Source organism: Pseudopodoces humilis, chromosome 1, assembly GCF_049639895.1.
Source record: "Pseudopodoces humilis isolate 2021_Gansu_Grassland_sample_001 chromosome 1, ASM4963989v1, whole genome shotgun sequence".
Classification (NCBI taxonomy): domain Eukaryota; kingdom Metazoa; phylum Chordata; class Aves; order Passeriformes; family Paridae; genus Pseudopodoces; species Pseudopodoces humilis.
In genome coordinates, this window is record NC_142200.1 from 46,320,139 (window position 1) to 46,338,355 (window position 18,217).

The 18,217-nt window shown below is 43.3% G+C and overlaps 1 protein-coding gene across 1 annotated transcript in view; it reads right to left on the bottom strand.

Annotated features, from left to right (window-relative positions):
* Positions 1-18,217, bottom strand: part of CABLES1 (Cdk5 and Abl enzyme substrate 1) — a 70,732-nt gene that overhangs the window by 17,643 nt on the left and 34,872 nt on the right. The window contains exons 3-5 of the mRNA XM_005517438.3: positions 16,966-17,058; positions 10,171-10,248; positions 220-319 (exon numbers count right to left, since the gene is read on the bottom strand). Of these exons, the coding sequence (XP_005517495.2) occupies positions 220-319; positions 10,171-10,248; positions 16,966-17,058 (271 nt within the window). The remainder of the gene's footprint in view (positions 1-219; positions 320-10,170; positions 10,249-16,965; positions 17,059-18,217) is intronic.

An 18,217-nucleotide genomic window follows, 5' to 3' on the forward strand; every position in this document is an offset into this window, starting at 1 on the left:
AGATATTGCCAGAGGCAAATTTCTTCAAGGATACAGAGTTGTCTGTGTTGACAGCTTGGACAGTCCTCATGAATTTCTGCTAAGCTTATTTACAGTTGCACATACTGTGCTTTAACTACTGCGTTACACTACATGTTATATTTGCGCTTGTTATTAGTTAAGCCAGTTTTCTCCCTTATAACATAAAATCTGAGGGAGTAAGAACTGAAGCATCCCCACCTTCCCATCTGCTCCGAGCTCCACACCTTCAAGACCAATTATCTCTTTCAGGCACACTCCAGTAGAATGGCACTGGCGTCCACCATCCAGCTTCATATCCCTGGGAAGCAGAAAGAAGAGCAGAAGCAGCCCTTAATACATGTGCCTTGTTCACCTCCCACCACCAAATGCTGAAATTAGGTGCAACATGAATCCAGACATGCCAATGCAAAGCACAGACCAGACAACTTTTCCTATGGGAAGCACTTGTGTTGTCTAAAACACTTTATAGAGAAAACACCCCAGTTTGCTCACGGCTGCAGCTCACACCCCAGCCCACAGTGCAGAGCAAGGTTCCCCATCTCTGGGTACCTCTGACAGAAGCTGGCACTGGGGAGGAACTGGAAGTCATATACACTTCAGGTGAGATACAACAATCCAGCCTGAACACTTGACTGCCATACATCCGGCAGACAGATGTTCCCAGACCACACACACATGTTCCTCTATGTGAAACAGAGATAAATTCCTGTGCAAGATTCCAGGAAGGATTCACAGGAGAGTGGCCAAAGCCCAGTGACCCTTCAGCTGGAGGCTGACAGGAGAAAGCCAGTTTTCCATGACCCTAGCACGGAAACTTGGGGATCTACTTTAGAAGGACTGACCCACCCGGCATCTTCCATTTGGAGATAAATGAGATGCCTGAGACAAGCAGGCTGTATCTCATGCTTTAGCCTCATGATCAAAATGTGAGCAGAGGTAAAAAAGAGTAGGAGCAAATCCGTGCCTCACAAATGACAGCTGTATAAACTCCATAATATTTATCCTGCAATATTTTCCTGGCTGATTGCTGCTGGGATCCAAGTGTGCGCTCAAAACTCTGTGTGGGACAGATGCTGATGGAGGCCAGGAGAAGCCCTGCAGGCTCTGCACCCAGTCACAGCCTGCTGGGACATACAATACACCCTCTTTCCTTTTCTTTCCTCTCCAGCCTATCATACATTTTATTTCTCAGGCTATCCTGAGTCACCAGTAAGTTATGTACCTCACTGCTGGAAAAATCCAACACATCTATCTTCTGGAAAACATACTTCAGTGACAAAGGAAAAGACTGTATCGAGTTTCTAATCCCAACAAAGTCCTCTTAGTTTCTTGATTGGAGTTCACTTAGCACAGTGTCATATTATCATTCTTGTTTCCTGGTATCATGTTACTGAGGGTTGGACTAATAATTTTGTAAAAATAACTCTCAGTCAGAAGCATGGTATTAGCCTCTCTGCTCCTGCACAGAAAGTGCTTAAGGGAACTACTTCTCAGAGAGATAAATGCCAAATTGTAACTATTTCAGCAGGTCTTATCTATGAAACAAACACACAGCCTGAGGAAGCCCCTGAACCCCAAAATGAAAACAAATATCTAACTACCTGAAATCAGAACAGTGTACCTTCTTTCCATTCAAGACCTTACAGGCACAGAGCAAGAAATAATGCTGTTACAACTCTGAAAACACATCATGGAGAAATTTTTCCATGTAATTAACAGACATGGATAGATAACTCTGCCACTCATCAAATGGAAATCCATCACCCTTTGAAGAGTCAGCACAGCAGCTTTAAAAAATAAAAGGCAGCTCTGACGACTGGAAAGAAGTCAGTGCTTTGAAGCAGGGAGCAGGGTCAGCTGGCAAGTGTGAGCACACACAGGAATGATTCCTGGACATCAGCTGAAGATCGACAGACACTAATGCCTCCATTTCCACATCTTTCTGGTATTTCTGAAGAGGATTCTCCTTTCAAGACCCTGTGAACAACACTGCAGTAATTCTGCTTGTTTTGCAAATCTGCTTGGAGTGTTTCCCTTCTCCACATATGCTCTTTGTTTCTAGAAAATATATGACTGCTTGTGTTGTAAAATGGAGTAATAAAGTGTTACTGTTTGGAGAGAAATCTGCCCATAAAACAGAGAATTAAATGCTCTCTCTTGAGGAAAATCAGTACTAAACAATGTGCAGTTTCTTATGAGCATATAAATGGAAAGGCTCATCCTGGCTTATACACATCCTCCTCTCTCTTGTGAAAGATCTTGGTTAACACCTCATAAGGAATTCCTAAGAAACTTGACTGTATCCTTTTTGAGCTCCCTATCAGTGTGATCAAGAGCAAGCTGAAACAGCAAAAAATAAAATTTTTTGCACTACAAACCTTTATTTTTTTTCTCTCACTCCTACTAAAGATGAAGAGCTCAATAAGGTCTTGGCAAAGCTCTTGCTGGGAGAGCAAGCCCAAAGGCTGCCAGCCCACTGCTGGGGGGAGCCCCACACAGCACAGCTGCTTCCTCCACACAGCCCCAACACCCCAAGAACAACTAGGAAAGGTCTGGGGGATGCTTTCCCTTAGACCTCTCCAAATGGGTGAGTTGTGCCTGGGGAAGGGTCAGGACGGCTGTTTGGGTACAGCCACTGCCCCAGTGTGGCCATCCACTGGCACCAGGTTCTTTAGGACACATCCTTACATGGCACCAGGGTCAAGGGGTCCCACAAAGCAGGAGCATATGGAGGACAGGTACTTCATAGAAAAAACAAACCAAGCTTTCACTGTGTTTAAGTTATTTAAATTACCAATTGGACTGAGGAACTGCACAAACCACTATCCAGTAGTAAATGGTGCTTAGAAAATGCAGAGAAGGAACAACAGTCCTGGCCAAAGAGGCATGTAAGTAAAGAAAGCTTCCTTCCTCCTCATCCTCAGTTTTGATTTTCCTGCTTTATTTCCAAAAGTGCTTTTTAAGAAACTTCAAGGAATTCAAGCAGACACTCAAAACCAAAAATAAACCATAGGAACTTATTTTACCACCTTCACTTCATTTGAGCAGGGAAAGCTTGAGAAAGTGAGAAGATCAGGGATAACATTTCCTTAGGAGGCAAAAAACTAGATCTCAGTTTCTGACAAAGTTTGGGGAATTACCCTGATTTACATCAATGTCAAGCTCTAGATATTCTATTCATGGATATCATTTCTGGAAGACTGAGCTGCATTAGAAACTACCCACAGAACTGAATATATTGTCTCAGTTATCCATGACTGCAGAATGTTGAGGAATACATGGGTACAAGTAGCCAGGCTCACAAGCTGCAGACTGAGATGCAGATGGGAGTGCAGAGCTCTGGGCAGGAGCCTGAGAAGAGAGGCCATGAGCTGCCAGCCTTTGGGGTAACACAGGGCATGATGGTGGGTGACACCAGCCAGGTGAATGAACACTGGGAAACACTGAGAGATCCAGGAATTGTGGCCTTTTGGATAACAAAGGAGATGAAAACCAGTGAGCCAGCAAGGTGGATGGACATAGGGAGGGGGCAGGAGCCAAAGACTTGGGAGGAAGAGGAGATTTCTGGAGACTGTGAGGGTATAAAAGCCATGGGGTTCCTTGGCTGGGGATCCTCCTCAAGGCACCAGCTTGGGCTGTTTCTGTGGAACTGCACCATGAATAAATGGCTTTATGGAACAGAGATCTGAGACTTTGCCATGGGAAACCTGGGGTCAAACCAGAGAGGAAATCTGATCTGACTGTGTGAGTGGGGTGTGTGAGGAGTCAAGTGAGGACCTGTTGGGTTACTGGAGCCACCCACCAGGAAGTGGCTTCAAACTCAGCAGTGAAAGTCTCTGGCATTGGAATGTGACCAGCAGTCTCTTGAGCAGTCAGACTGGGTAGTTTCCTTAGCAAGAAAAAAAGAGAAAATTTCTCCATCTAACAGAGTTCACAGATTTTCTTGGAACCATACCAGGTGACATGGGATCCCAGATTTGTTGTCAGATGGTGAAAAGTTTTACTGAGCAGATAGATAAGGATCAAAACAAGCAATCTCATCATGTCTTTTATTAGCCAGGCCAGGATTAACAGAGTATAAACTGGATGCTGTTACCTTTGGAAGTATAACACTTCTTTAACGAACCAAATGTTATGCTTTGACGTATCTACAAAGTCCCATGCAACACTCCTGCTGGGCACTTGCTCTTTAAATGACAGTAACAGTTGAGCACTCTAACCTGTGAATAATTTAGGAGTCCATGAAATATTAAACAGACTTCTAGATGCATGAAAAAGCCTTCTGCTTATTGCAAAAAGGAATCTGATAATTGTTGTTTAGAGATGTCAGCCTGTGCCTGAATTTTATGCTTAGCTATTCCCCCCCACTGCTAAGATTTATTCTAAAAGCAAAGGAGGTTCATGAGACATCAAGAAAAGATGCCATTCTCATCTGTCAGTGTAAATAATTTCTACTTATCATCTCTGTTTATTAAGACAAGGACAGTGACAGCTCTGGAAAAGATGCACTGCCAGTCAGACCAGCAGCAGATCTCCCGCTGCCTGAGACTGCGTGCTGTAATTGATCAAGAGCTTTCAGATCCTAATGCCATTAGTGTTGCCAGAACAACTTCAGCTGCAATTCACAGGGAGAAGGAGCGAAAAAAACTCCTGGAAAGATGTCTCTAATGGGCCAGCCTTCTTTTTCTCTCTCCAAAGATGTTTAGCTGTCAGCATGCCAACTCTTTTCCTGATGTTCTGCCCAACACAGAGTAAAAGTTCAAAATTTAAACTTACTAGCTTTTGGAGATTTATTGGTCAATTTCAATCTAAGAGAACAGATCAGCTCACAAGAATGAGCAATGCTGGCTCTGTAAAATTCTTATATGAGATGATCAGTTTTGAAATGTCCTTTTGTGAGAAAAAAAGCTTCAGATTTATGTGTCTTTCTGTAAAGCTAATATGCACTTGGTTTCATTTTTTGTTCAATTTCTGAGAAGCAGGGAAAATGGGCAATGGTAAAGAAATGCAGGGATATTTCAGTTTCCCTGTCACAGGCTAAAAACAGATAGTTGTTCTTCCCCAGGCTTACAGAATGATAAATGCTCAGGAAAAGCATTGAAGATTGATGACTTAATCAAAACTGCCTTGCATACAAAATCTGTTGGGGAAGAACAGCATGGAACTTGGTAACAAATCTGAAGGATGTAACAGAGTATCCTGCTTTGCTGTCTGCTTATTGCTACTATCCATATGGCAATTTAGATGCTCTCATTTCTCCTGTAAATATTGCCCTCTTTTCCACACTCACTAACCTGCCAAATAACTGATGGCAGCAAGACAACCACACGAGTCCTTCTTTTTGCCTCATTTTGCATTTGACTTTCTTACTCAGTTTAAACACTAAATATGAACAAAGATTGCAGAGCTTAGGTAAAGAAGGCTGTTGGGAATGCCAAGTCTGTGGACTAATTGATCATTTTGGTTAGAAATTATTTGGGGTGATGGCATTGAAAACCTCTTGCTCTTGGCATCACTTGGCATCAATATTATTGCTCTGGGCAGCATTTAGTTAAATTCAAAGCTAAATTCAGCAGCGACTTATCTTTAGAAACTGGATGAAGCGGGTTAGTAGCATTTCTGAGAAGGACACAAATTCTTTTTATCTAGTGACTTGCTGCTTTACTTCAGAAGAACGGTCTGTTTCCTGGGCTTGAATCCATTTGATTACTCATACTGCATTATTTCCTTTAACTGGAGGCAAGTTCCATCAGATGAATACCTGTATTTTTGTCAAGACAGCAATATTCAGCAGCTATTCCTGCTGCAGGTAACCACTTAATGAATTCAATGCCACAAAGAATAAAAGATAAGGTGAATTTGCCATCTGTATAAGGATGTGCATTATCTGATGCTCTGAGTTTTCTGTCCTGTAGCTCATCACCTCCAGCCCTGCTGTCAGTCAGTCACTGCAAGCCCAGGTCTGAGTGCTCCATGTAAGACTAACCAGGCTGCAGTGCTGCATTTGTGGTTTTCTGCCAGCTCTCCTTCTCCCCCAGGTCCGCCAGATTCATCTTCTGGACAGGACTTCACAGAACTAAGCTCTTAAAAGAGTTCTTACAACATCACAAAAAAATATCATCAGAATAGGTATGATTTCAATCTGTGGATGCTATTGCCATTGATAAAATCAAGCTTAAAAAGCACCTTCTCCAAAACATGTTTTTAAATCATGAAGCACAATGCTGTGTGCCAAAGATAAAAAACAAACCACACATCAGAACAGTAAACCCAACTAACTGCAAAACCTTTTATTCTTGGGGTGAAAAACAACATGGCACCTTCTTCCTCCTTTATAACATTTCTAACAGTGACAAACACTGCCATTGTCCTTTTTTTGAAATTGCTTAGGCTGTACTAATGAGGACTGGGTTGCTCTCACTTGGCTGCAAGCATATGCAGCCATTTTTGCAGGCTACCATGTCCTCCTGGCCACATGGAGCAACTACAACAACATCTGTGAGCACCACCAGAGTTGTACCATCTCCTTGGAAGCTGATGGAGAAGCAGTGCCTGGAGAAGCTTCATGAACAGGCAAGCAATGGAGAATAGGCTCCCTTCTCCCCTGGCCAGGATATCTGCTTTTTCCAGGATAACCAGAGTTGAACCTGGTTCTTCTCCATCCTGGCTTGGGCCCACAGAGCACCCTTGCACACACCACACTGGGGAGTGGGGTGGTCAGAAACCTTCAGGAACGTTCCAAGAGAGTCTGGCTGTAACAGCTCCTCTTTAGGGACTCGAGTGTCCAGAGCATGACCTGCCTAATGGCTAAAAGGATAATATCTGCTGTGTCTGATCCCTGTCTCCGGTCTCAAAGGGCTGAAATCCAATTCACCTCAAACCATCTGGAGCCCATCTCCAAACGAATAATTCCTTCAAGTCTTATTTAATCCATCTGCAAATGGCTTCACTCTTTGGTTTGCCATGACACAAATCCCCTCTGAGGGCCCAGAGCAGGTCAGCATGTGGGTGTACATGCCTGTGCTGAGGGTGTGTGAGGTAGGACAGCTACCTGCTGCTGACCTGAGGCATCTTCCCCTGCCCTGGAAGTGGAACAGTATCGAGGCTCAACTCTGTTTGCTGTGAGCTTCCACAGTGACAACCAGCCTCTGACAGAGGAGGTGTGTGTCACAGCAGCTCAGGGGATGAATAAGGTGCACCTCTGATAAAAATGGGAAGTCAACACCTGCAATTTTCTGCCCATCTACAGAACTAGATGGGGATTAATGCTTATCTGTGGCAAGGAAGGTATGAAGTGGATACTGAGGCAATTTCAACACTGTTCACAAAGTAGATATTAGAGAAGAAAGAGGAACCCTTTATCCATTAACGTTTTCAGTGCATTGAAAAATGAGAGGCAACTGCATAACCCAAACCTGCAGTACTAGCACTTGCCTCTAACCTGTGCATCGCACAATGACTTTGTCATAAAGCCAAACATTTGGACAATCTTCCTCTGTGTCTGTTAAATTAAGAACAGAGGCAATAAGGCTGCTACAAGTGTTTTCACATCACTGCATCCCTCCCCTTAGCTACCACTAAACCCTGCCTAGGGTCTGATGACTTTGGGCTGTAACATCAAGAGATACTGTGGGGCAAGCAATGCCAGCAGGCAAGATGCTCAGCACCTCCTTCAGCTCCTGACTTGCAGTGAAGCTTTCCTCACACTGTCTTCACCTGGCTAGATCTGCTCTCACTTGCTCTGCTGGTCTAGACAGAGGAAGAAAAGTAAGCATTTAGGAAACTTATTCCAGGGGCACCTCAAACTTCATCCCCTCATGTAGATCTAGAGCTCTCTTCCCAGACCTCCATTTGTATTGGCACAACCACTTAAAAACACAGGTTTGGAGGTTTTTGGGGAGGGTTCTTGCTGTTGTAGTTTGATCTCTGGATGGAGGGCAGGCAAGTGAGGGCCACAGTCTAGAGTACACTTCTCTCACCTCACTGGTGAGGGGTGATGCTGCCCCATCCACACAGGACAGGTACAGGTACATGGAGTGACTTCAGAAAGTGCCTTTTGCCATGTTTTTATAATGGATCTGTTCCTGCACACTGTATCTACCATCCTTGGTAGAGTACAGCTCTTCTGCACTGCCTCGAGTACAACACTGGCTGGCAGCCTCCACAAAACAGCTGTGCCTGGAGGTTCACTGGCCACAGTGCCTGTGAGCTGGAGCAGAGGTGGAGAAGCAGCAGCAGCTGCACTATGTGCTTGCTCCTCTTACACAGAACAGTTCCTCCTGCCTGCTCATCCATCCTACTCTCCCACTCCTGTCAGGGCTTTCTCCAGTTCAAATTTCAGATGTGTTCATGGCTCCCAGCAATGACCTGTTTCTTTCCATTTACTGTTCAGTGATATTTGCAGAACACAAACCAGCTGGGACATCTTACCTGGGGACAGACATCCAGGGATTCAGAGAAAGCAAAGCTAAAGGATGCTGTCATTACAGTACTTCATAAGAGAATATCCAGTGTCTCTCCCCCCTCCAACTTCACATCCAAAATGTGCAAGTAAGCAAGCACTGAGCAGCCTGAACAGAGTGGCTATAGTTTATGCTATACTGCCTCATCTGTTCTTTGCACCAGCTGTTCCTGGAAGGAGGTGCCACTGAATTGTTTCTCTCTTCCTCTGATGCTCTGGAAGAAAGACAGAGGGCATTTTTTTTAAATCTTGGCTTTTTAGCCAAGGGAACAGGGTTGGATTGTTTTGTACTGGCACTTGCTACCTTCTCATCCCATGCCCTTCTTGCTGTGCAAGCACAGTACAAGACATGACATGCTGAAATAATATTTAGTTTTGCAGCTGGGCTCATTACTGCTGTAATTTAGAAGGTATAACCAGTCATCAGAATTTCAAAATATGTTCAATTTTCAATAAAGAGCCATTTTCCACAGGATGATGACCATAAAAGAATGACAGTGTACTCAAGAACAAAGAAAAAATGTGCCAGTCTGTCAAGAATTTGCCTGATGTGTCATCACAGCTTAATTAAAGGAAAAAATTTACTGTAAGAGAGAGCAGACAGAGTCAATCCTCTGACAAAGGTGCTTCCTTTCCTTTGCACATTAAAAATAATCTCCCTTTGTTTTGAATTACTGGTGCACAAGGAGATTGTGACAAATCATTCTCCAGAACTAAACTGATGGCTGGAAAGTACAAGCCAAATTTGTCTTTTATACATTGGATAGATTTGACTGTAGATGATTTGGGGATCTTTCAAACCCCCCTCAGTGTATTAAATCACTATTTCCCATGCATTTTGTGCTCTGCAGTCCCTGAGTCAACCACAAGGACTTCTCAGGTCTCTGACAAGTGGTCATGGTTTCCCCCCCGTCCCAGGGTCACAGAGCTGCTGCCCACCAGCACTGCTGATCCCAGCCTTGCACTGCACCTCTAAAGGCCCATCAGAGCCTGCCAGGCCACATCTTCCAGCCAAATCCAGTTTCTTCCACTTCTGTGGTTTCAGTGGAAGAGCTAAGTGTTTTCTCAGTCTTTGGAGAACTACTTTGTTCCAAAGTAACTTTTCTATCAGATTTACAGCGTCTCAGCATGTCAGGGGATGTGAGGCAGCTGCATGGACAGCTGTGAACCTGTATAATATCATGGCCAAAATAATGTTTTCACTGACTGAATGATCTGACCAGTGACTAAAAGTATTAAATAAAAAGGTATTCTGCTAAAATCCAAGTATTTCTTTATAATTCTAGAAATCTAGATACATCATGATATACCATGATTGCATGGAAGAAAGAGAAAGACAAGATGGCTTACACAATCAAAGTCGTGCTGTCTAGAGTAATTGTTTTGTCAAAGATGAGTGAAGCCAGAAGAAACAATAAAAAAGTGTATTTTTTCAAGAACATTGATTTCATGGGGGTAGTTTTCTCCAGCTTAATAATCATAGATACCACAACACATATAAATAAAGTGGGGAACTGAGAGCTGTAGTTTTAACCTGGTAATGGTCCACAAAGCAAATACACCTAGGAGCATTTATCTCTTCTCAGAGCAGACATGTAAAAGCATTATCCTCCATCATGCTGTTGTCTGTTATCAGGTCTACATGCAGGCCCAGAAAGACTATGCAGTACACGTATAAATATACATACCCGACTTGGGTACAGTCTCGATATGGCAGCACTGAAAATATGCTACAGAAGGATCTTCTGCTGCTGATAAGGACTATTCTAAAATATAAAAGAAAATAAAAGAAATCAAAGACTAAAATTTAAAAATCCCACCACAATAAGCAAAGCAATAGATGTTACCATTGAGGAATTTGCAATCATAAAACTTGCATAATGGACGATTTCTCTGTCCTCTTTTACATCTCACAGATATTGTGCTCAGTCTTTACAGAAGTGCTGAAGCCTGTGCTGCAGGGAATGAGCATTGAATGAGTAGCAGAGCCCCCTCTACAGGCTTTCTAGGAAGACTGTCTTGAATATGTGACTTGGAATCCAGAACAGATGCTTTCCTAGTGAAAGAAGTCCACCCACAGAGGCACGGGACCATTCTGTCGACTCACTACAATGGCTGAAACTCAACAGACAAACCCAGCAGCAACCCTGGTGATACACACCAGCAATTACCATTGATACACGCTCTGGCTGCTGGTTGTGACCTTCCTCTGCTAAATCGAAGGACTCCCTTGGTTATCAGCTTCTTGTTCCTGAAACAGACTTCATCCATCCATCAGGCTAGGTTTGCCTAAGTTTTCCGATCCTTTCACTGTTTGCAAGCTTCTTCCTTGAGTCTTCTCCAGTTTTGCCCCATCACCTTTCTTGGTCTCCAGGCATTATCCCTGACCTCAGAAGCTGCACATCTTCCAGTCTTACCTTTAGGATCAGTGTCCAGCCATGACACTCTGCCAGCCTCTGGGCTCAATAATCACACTAGCCCTCTTGGTTATGATATTCCATTGACACTCAGTCGTAACTGATCCACAACTCCCTGCCACATCTGTCTCAGTCACTGTCAGGGCTGAATCCCTCCTCCTCTAAGCATGGCTTGCCTTTGCTCCTCATAGGCAGTTAGCCAAGATTTGGCTGCATGAAATCATACATCATCTGCCTGCAGAGAGCTTATCTCAGAATCCAGGACACTCTCAGAGCAAATGCCTTGTATTTCTAACCAGTCTCCAAATCTCTGCAACATCTGCAAAGTCACTGTGTGATACTGTCCTGGTTTCAGCTCAGATAGAGCTCATTTCCTTTAAATCAAATAACTTGGAGCCACCTCTGTCTGTTACACAGCCACACTGTTGCCTTCAGCCATCAGACTATGACATATCAAGCAACATCAAAACCACCTTGAAGTCAAGACCCGCTTCCCATAAAACAGAGTGGAATGCCAGTAGCTACATTAAGAAAGATTTGGGAGATGCAGACTTGCAAGAAGCCAAGAGAAGCTTGGTCAAGAAGTAAGATATAAAATGCCAGTAAGTAACTGCTTACAAATATACCCTTTTTCTTTATTGCCTTCAAGACACCAAGAATTGTACCATTGTAGAACTCACCCTTCTTCCCTCTAAAGTTGGCTGACAGGCTGCACCATGCTGAACTCCTCAAAGACACAGTGACAGCAATTTGTGATGTTTTCTGACCTGATTAGTGTTAGAATTTACTGACATTTTACCTTTCTAAAAATCTCCACTTGTGGTGAAAATGCTAGGACCTACCACTACGTTGGCTGTCAGGTCTACTGTACTTCCTTGCTCTGCTCTCCAACACTGATTTTTCTGACATTGTGTCCCACAGATCTGTGTGTGAGGATTTAACCTGAATTTTTCATCCTTCGTCCTGCACTGGTCAAAGCTGGACAACAAACCCTAGCAAACTCTTTTTGTTCTTTGAAAACCAGCACACACACCTATGAATCTCATCACAGTTATGCTGTTATTAGAACACTGTTTCCTTAAGGGACCAGCTTAGTCATCATTCTTGGAAAAGGTTTAGCTCCCCAAGAGAGCTGCTGCACATAATCCTTGGAAAAATGCAGAATGATCGATTTTCCTTCTCCTGGATTACTCCGTTATAGTAATCCTATTTCCTTCCTTAAAAGCCCGTTTGAAAGCAAAGAGGGATTTACCCTTTAATGAAGAAGGGCTTCTAATAGTAAACACACATACAGCTTTAGGAAGTTCTCTTGCAGCAGATGAAGTACAATTTCATTGTTGTCTGAATGCTGTAACATTCCTTACCTAAGGGAAATGTCTCAGATCCTACAAGATTGTCTCATGGTGCAGCAGTGAGTTACAGAGCAGGGAGGAATAATTCTTCCCATTTGAGAACAGCAATCCACAAGCAAAAAAACCCTGGCATATGATTAATTTTGTGCTTGCCACTGCTTACTGCTGAATGGTTGCTACTCACAACAGCTTGCTTGTTCACTGGAAGCCTTGTTTGCTGATGTATGAAACTTGGCACAGGTTTTGAGGCTGACATCAGAAAGCATCTTTGAATTCGGAAAACCACAGTACCCACTAAGCATATTATCCCCCTCCCTCTGGCTGCTTCTGGAAATACAGCTCTTCCACCAACGCCCTACACCTCCCTAAAAATACCTCTCAATACTTAAAAGAAAAACAAACTGGTGCTTCCATGTCCACAAGCAAAGACAACAGTAGGAAGTCACCACAGAACTGTGTGTATCAGGAGGAATCAGACAAGAAAGGAAATAAAAAGCACCAGCCCAGCCTCTATTTTTTTCCGATTTCTTTCCCTTGGGACCCAAGTACTGCGTCTCTTTCCATGAACCAGCAGACCCTCTTTACACAAAGATCTCCCAGGCAGAGCAGGAGAGAAGCCCACAGCCTCCACTGCCAGGACGCCACAAAACCTCATCTGCAAAGCTGCTGAGTGAGAGTGATGCAAAACAGCTTTAGGAGCTGGACTGGAAAGGAAGCAGGGAAAGCAGTGGTCAGATACTCATCACAGAGGCATTTTATGGACAGGTACAATGACATGCATGGAAGCAAAACAAATTCTGAAAGCCTGATATGGTTTGCTGGGGCAGAAAGTCCAGAAACTTGCCACAAACTATGCTTTGGAGAAGTTGCAGTGGAAGTCCATTGCTGTTCAATAAAATCAAATTATTGCTTATGGAAGAGAAGTATTTTCCTGGACTTCAACTCTTTAACAAAGGGCATCTGCACACCTCTGAAGGAGCTATCTCAGAAGCTGCGTGAGAGTGTTTACATGCCTTGGTTCCAACTGTGCCACCCAGACATGTTCAAAACCACTTCACAAAAAGGTTTTCATTCTTTAATTCTCACATTTCACCAAAAAGTTGTACTAATTACTATGGTTCAGAGCAACCGTTATTTTGCAAGAGAATTTTGACAATGTGCAAAGGCTATAAAAGCTAATCCTTCAATTTCTTTATGAAGTGTATACTGCAAAAGACCTTAATGAGCATGAAGCTCTCAACAGAATCAGTAATTTGTTAGACCTAGAAAAATAATGTCTGCTTTTCCTAGCATCTGTCTAGGTTTGATTGTGTTGGACCAAACGGCTGCCATCAGGCAATGTGATATACATTATATATATGCCATCCACAAGTGGAATACCACAGCCTCTTTTCTCATTCATGATTGATGACTTTTGACTGCCGGGGCTCTGTTGCCCTGCACACAAAGGTGAACACACAAACCACGGATGCTGTCAGGGTAGCAGCCTTCATTTTGGAGTCTCAGAAGCTCAAGAGTGATTAGAAGGTGGCTGAGAGTTATTATGAACCCTGAGAGTGCTGCCAAACCTCTTAGTCTGCATGTCTGTGCAATTAAGAGAGCAGCAAAAGAGACATTTCTTGATGGCATTCCCTTAGATATGTTTGCTAACAAAAACACCTGAGAAAGCAATGGCATGGGGGTGGGAGAGGAACGTTGTTTTACTGCTTTTTACACCTGCTATATACAATAACTCTAGACTTTTTCTTGTCCCATTCTCACCAGTAGCTGTCTGTTCAGCTGGCTCAGGTTGCTGTTTTGGTGGCTCATTTTTACTAATCCTCTGCTTCAGTGTTTATGGAGGATATCACCAATAAACCTGCTGAATAAAGCAGGTAAAACCATATGCTGGTGGCTACCTGTGCTAGTTTGTATGCCATGACAGGGTTGATTTGTCTTTAAATGGTAAAATTTATTTTGTGCTGTTTTACAAGACTGCTTTGCTACCACAGTCTAGGAACCCTAATTCTCTAACTCCTTTAATAAGCTATGACCTAGAAATCCAAAGAAACCGGTTTAACCAGCGATCAGAACTATCAACAGGAAGCAATACAAGGACTTGCTGATTAAGCTCCAGTCTGTGTATTTTTTCTGTATGAGCTTTTTCTCCATGCTAAATAGCTGAACTCTTATTTTAACCACAGCAGGTCCTGCCTTGCCGCAGGACTGCCAAAGGCTGGACACAGAGCATCGTTGCACAACACATGTCATCCCTGAGGCTGAGAGGGGAAGAGGTCTCAGAGCCACAGGACAAGGACACATCACCTTACAGGTTGACAGAGGCAAAGAAGGGCAGCTACTGGAGAAAGGAGCCCTGAGCTATCACTCACACTGCAGTTTTCTTTGCTGTGACACAGTCACAAGCCAATGAAACAATTTCTGAAAGTGCTGGCTATTTTAAAGCCCGGTCATCAAATTCACCACCCAAAAATATATTCAGTGTAGATGTTTTCAAAGCTGGGTTCCTCCTCTTAAGTGAAAGACTGGCATGCTGTGACAGAAAGGGTCAGGGGTTTTGGAGGAAGCTCAGAGCCCGACTCCAGCCCAGCTCAACACCTGCATAACCATGCATGAGCCACCTGGGGCAAGGTCTCAGACATAGAAAGGAGCCCTAGGAGGGTTTTCTATCCATTACAACAGCTGTGCTCCTCTGTGTCACAGGCAACTGGGGAGGACAGCTTCAGAGATCTTAACGTACTCAGAATCATTGTTGATTTTAGGATGAATAAACAAAGCAGATCCACATGTATTTCTAGAGGTCCTTTTCACCCCAAATGCCTATTAACTCCAGTGATTACATCCAGACCCCTGGGAAAAACAGAGTCTGCACTCAAATTACTTACTGCTAGATATAGGGGTGACACAAAGTGTTAACTCCGCATTTTATTTTTAGCTAGTATCGTTGTGGCTCTACGACCATAGGATGAAAACTATTGCCCAAACTGTGTCTCTCATTCTTATTGTATTTGTATTCCAGATAAAGAGATCTTCATTATGATTGTGGAAATTTTCTGGAAAACTGTGTCTGCTGATAAAGATAAGCCAGCTGAATGACAGAAGCTTTCACACTGCTTTCTTAGCAAGAAAAATATTCAGTTATATTGTCAGACATAATGACTGATCTTTGAATTAAGATAAAATGTTGCATATATGCTACAAATATTTCTTTGCAAAACACGGAGAAAGGAGTTTACAAATCAAATATTTATTCATTCTTTTGCAGGTATTATTTCCATCAAGTTTATGCCTAGATTTTATATACACATCTCAGAAATTGTTCTCTGTGGAATTTGCATAATACCTTGTAAGTCTATTTGGCTGTAAGAAATTCCCAGAGCATATATCTACTTATACACAAAATGAACTAAAATTAAAGGGCTGCTTTTCAGAGTTTGATTCCACATGTATTTGTTATAAAGACAATAACTGGCGGCTAGTCAGACAATAGTCAAGTCAATAGTTCTGCATGTGACTGATACAAATGCTGGGTCTAAAAGCTGTTTCTAAAATCTCTCAGGGCCACCTTGTGCAACATTTATGTTAATTACTACCTTTCACTGCATTGTGTGTGAGAACAACACTGAAGAAAATTTTTCTTGAGCCAAGTAACACCTATCAGAATTCAATTCATAAAACCTGTGTTTCAATGCAATGTTGGAATTTCTACTGATGTGGTTCCACGTCTGATGGAAATCAAAGGCTATGGGCACAAATTGGTCCATCAGAGCATACATGGTTCTCAGCCATGGCAGTTTTATGAGAACAGGCATGTGCAAGGGTCAACTCTCATTGGGAGAGTTTAGTCTACATGCAATCTATTCAGGCAGCCTAGTTCAAACCTACTCCGATTTGGAAGAACAAGAATAAAAAAATCACAAGGCACATGGAGAAATGGTTTTTGGAAAAATCAGAGCGGACAGGTATGTCCTTAATAAGCAGGGAGGAGCCAGTTTCACTTCTGTGCTGGATGGTAGCACAATAGAGAACCCATTTTGCTGATGGATACACCTTCAGCTGATGGGAATACCATCACTTTGGTATTACTACTTTGCAGTAAGCCAGGTCTCAGTGGCTGCTGTACAGGTCCCACCAGTGCCAATGGCTGTAACCTGGGCAGTCCACATCCCAGTTCAGGGCATGCTGCAGACACAGGTGCACCTCTCACATCCCCTGGAAGCCTCTCTGCCTGCATCTGCCATGGAAACTAGGATCCCATGCCTCATCTTGCCACGACCATCCTTGGCTGCGCATTTACCAGCACGCTGTATCCACTAACAGATGTTGGCAGTATCCTTGAACCGTTGCTAAACTTGGTCCAGGCAGGTTCAGACGTGTGCTACTCTCACACTTAAAACGCGGCAACACCCTTGAAGAAATGCAACCAGATTATGCCTAGTTTACTCCAACAGCATCACAGATTTTCCTTTTATGCAGGTTATTTGTATTAAGGAGGCAAAGGTCTTAAAATCCAAGGGCTAGCACTTCCATTGACACGTGCTTCCCTGGGGGATGAAGCATGCACTGCAGCCTGCACCCTCAGAGATCGTTTGAAAGACCATTAGGAGATATGTGATGAGTGGCAGTGGCTGTGCTCTTGCAGAGGGATGCTGATCCTGCCCCTTCCCTCACATCCCATGGGTTGCCTCTGCAGAAGCAGCCTTTGCATGCACAGTACCTGCCGTTTCTGGTGTCGTGTTGCCGCATGTTCTTGATAAAATGAACCTTCTTAAAGTTCTTTGGTCTGGGTGATCCTGAGAGTGTCCGACATCTGAAAAATAAATCAGTTGCAAGGGAGGGGAGGGAGAAGAAAAAAAAAAAAAAGTTCTCAATTCCCTGCTGTACCGCCAAGAAGTCTACACAAAAGCAGGAAGGAAAGACGAGACAAATGATTCAAGTCACCCTGTGCTAGGAATCAGCAAGAACAATAAAGACAATAAGTCTGGAAACGCGACAGCTCAAACAAAAAATAATATTTAAAATAATAATAAGAAAGGCACCATCCCCCTCCCTTCATGCAAAAAAACCCCAAAACACCAAAAAACAAACTCGTAAAAAAACTCAGCAAAGTAAAACTTCCTGTAATCTGCCATGACAGCTGAGCCCAAGCTTTCAGAAAAAAAAAATTAAACTAAACCAAAACCTAGAAAATATGCAATTTTCCCCACTCGCACCAACACCCACGCTTTTGTACGCTCCTCAGCTATTGATAAAGGACCCATTGAGGGAAGTTCTTTCTTGTTTTAATTTTAGAAAGATTTAAAATCTCCTATTTGCAAAGATAATTCCTATTTGATTTTAACTCTAAATATTACTTTTCATGTTCCTGACAGTATATGAAACAACTGAAAATAAAATAAACTACCCCAGGAAAAAAAGAATAATTGTTCTTCAAAACATTGAGCCTTAAATCTATTTTACATCTGAATACACTTTATAAATTGCAGTTACAGAAAGAAATTGCCAGAGGGAGGAGAGATGAGACAAACAGCAATATCCTCCCCCCCCTCGCCTTCCACCCTTGCTCTTTCTAATCAGCTGAAACCACGGCGCATGTGAAAGCGCTCTCTGTTTCATCTCAGGGCTGTTTTGTTGCAAGGCGAGGCAGAGCTCCCAGACACTGGAGATGAGTCCTGTGCTCACAGCACAGCCAGGGCTGGACTGCAGCTGCTGCATCCTCCTGGCACCCACAGGACCAGCATCCTCTGCCGGTGCATGGGACCACCACAGTCCCTTGGTGTTAAGCTTCCCTAACCTATCTTTTCCATCTTCTAACCTTCTTTCCATCTTCTCCCCAGTGCAGGCGGAGTTCAGCAGCTTCTCAAACCATGCTGGACTGAAACCACAGGCCACCATGCCAGTCCCTACCACTGTACCTAAACGCCATCGTGCTGCACGGGCACACCCTAAGAGGGGCACCCCATCACTCT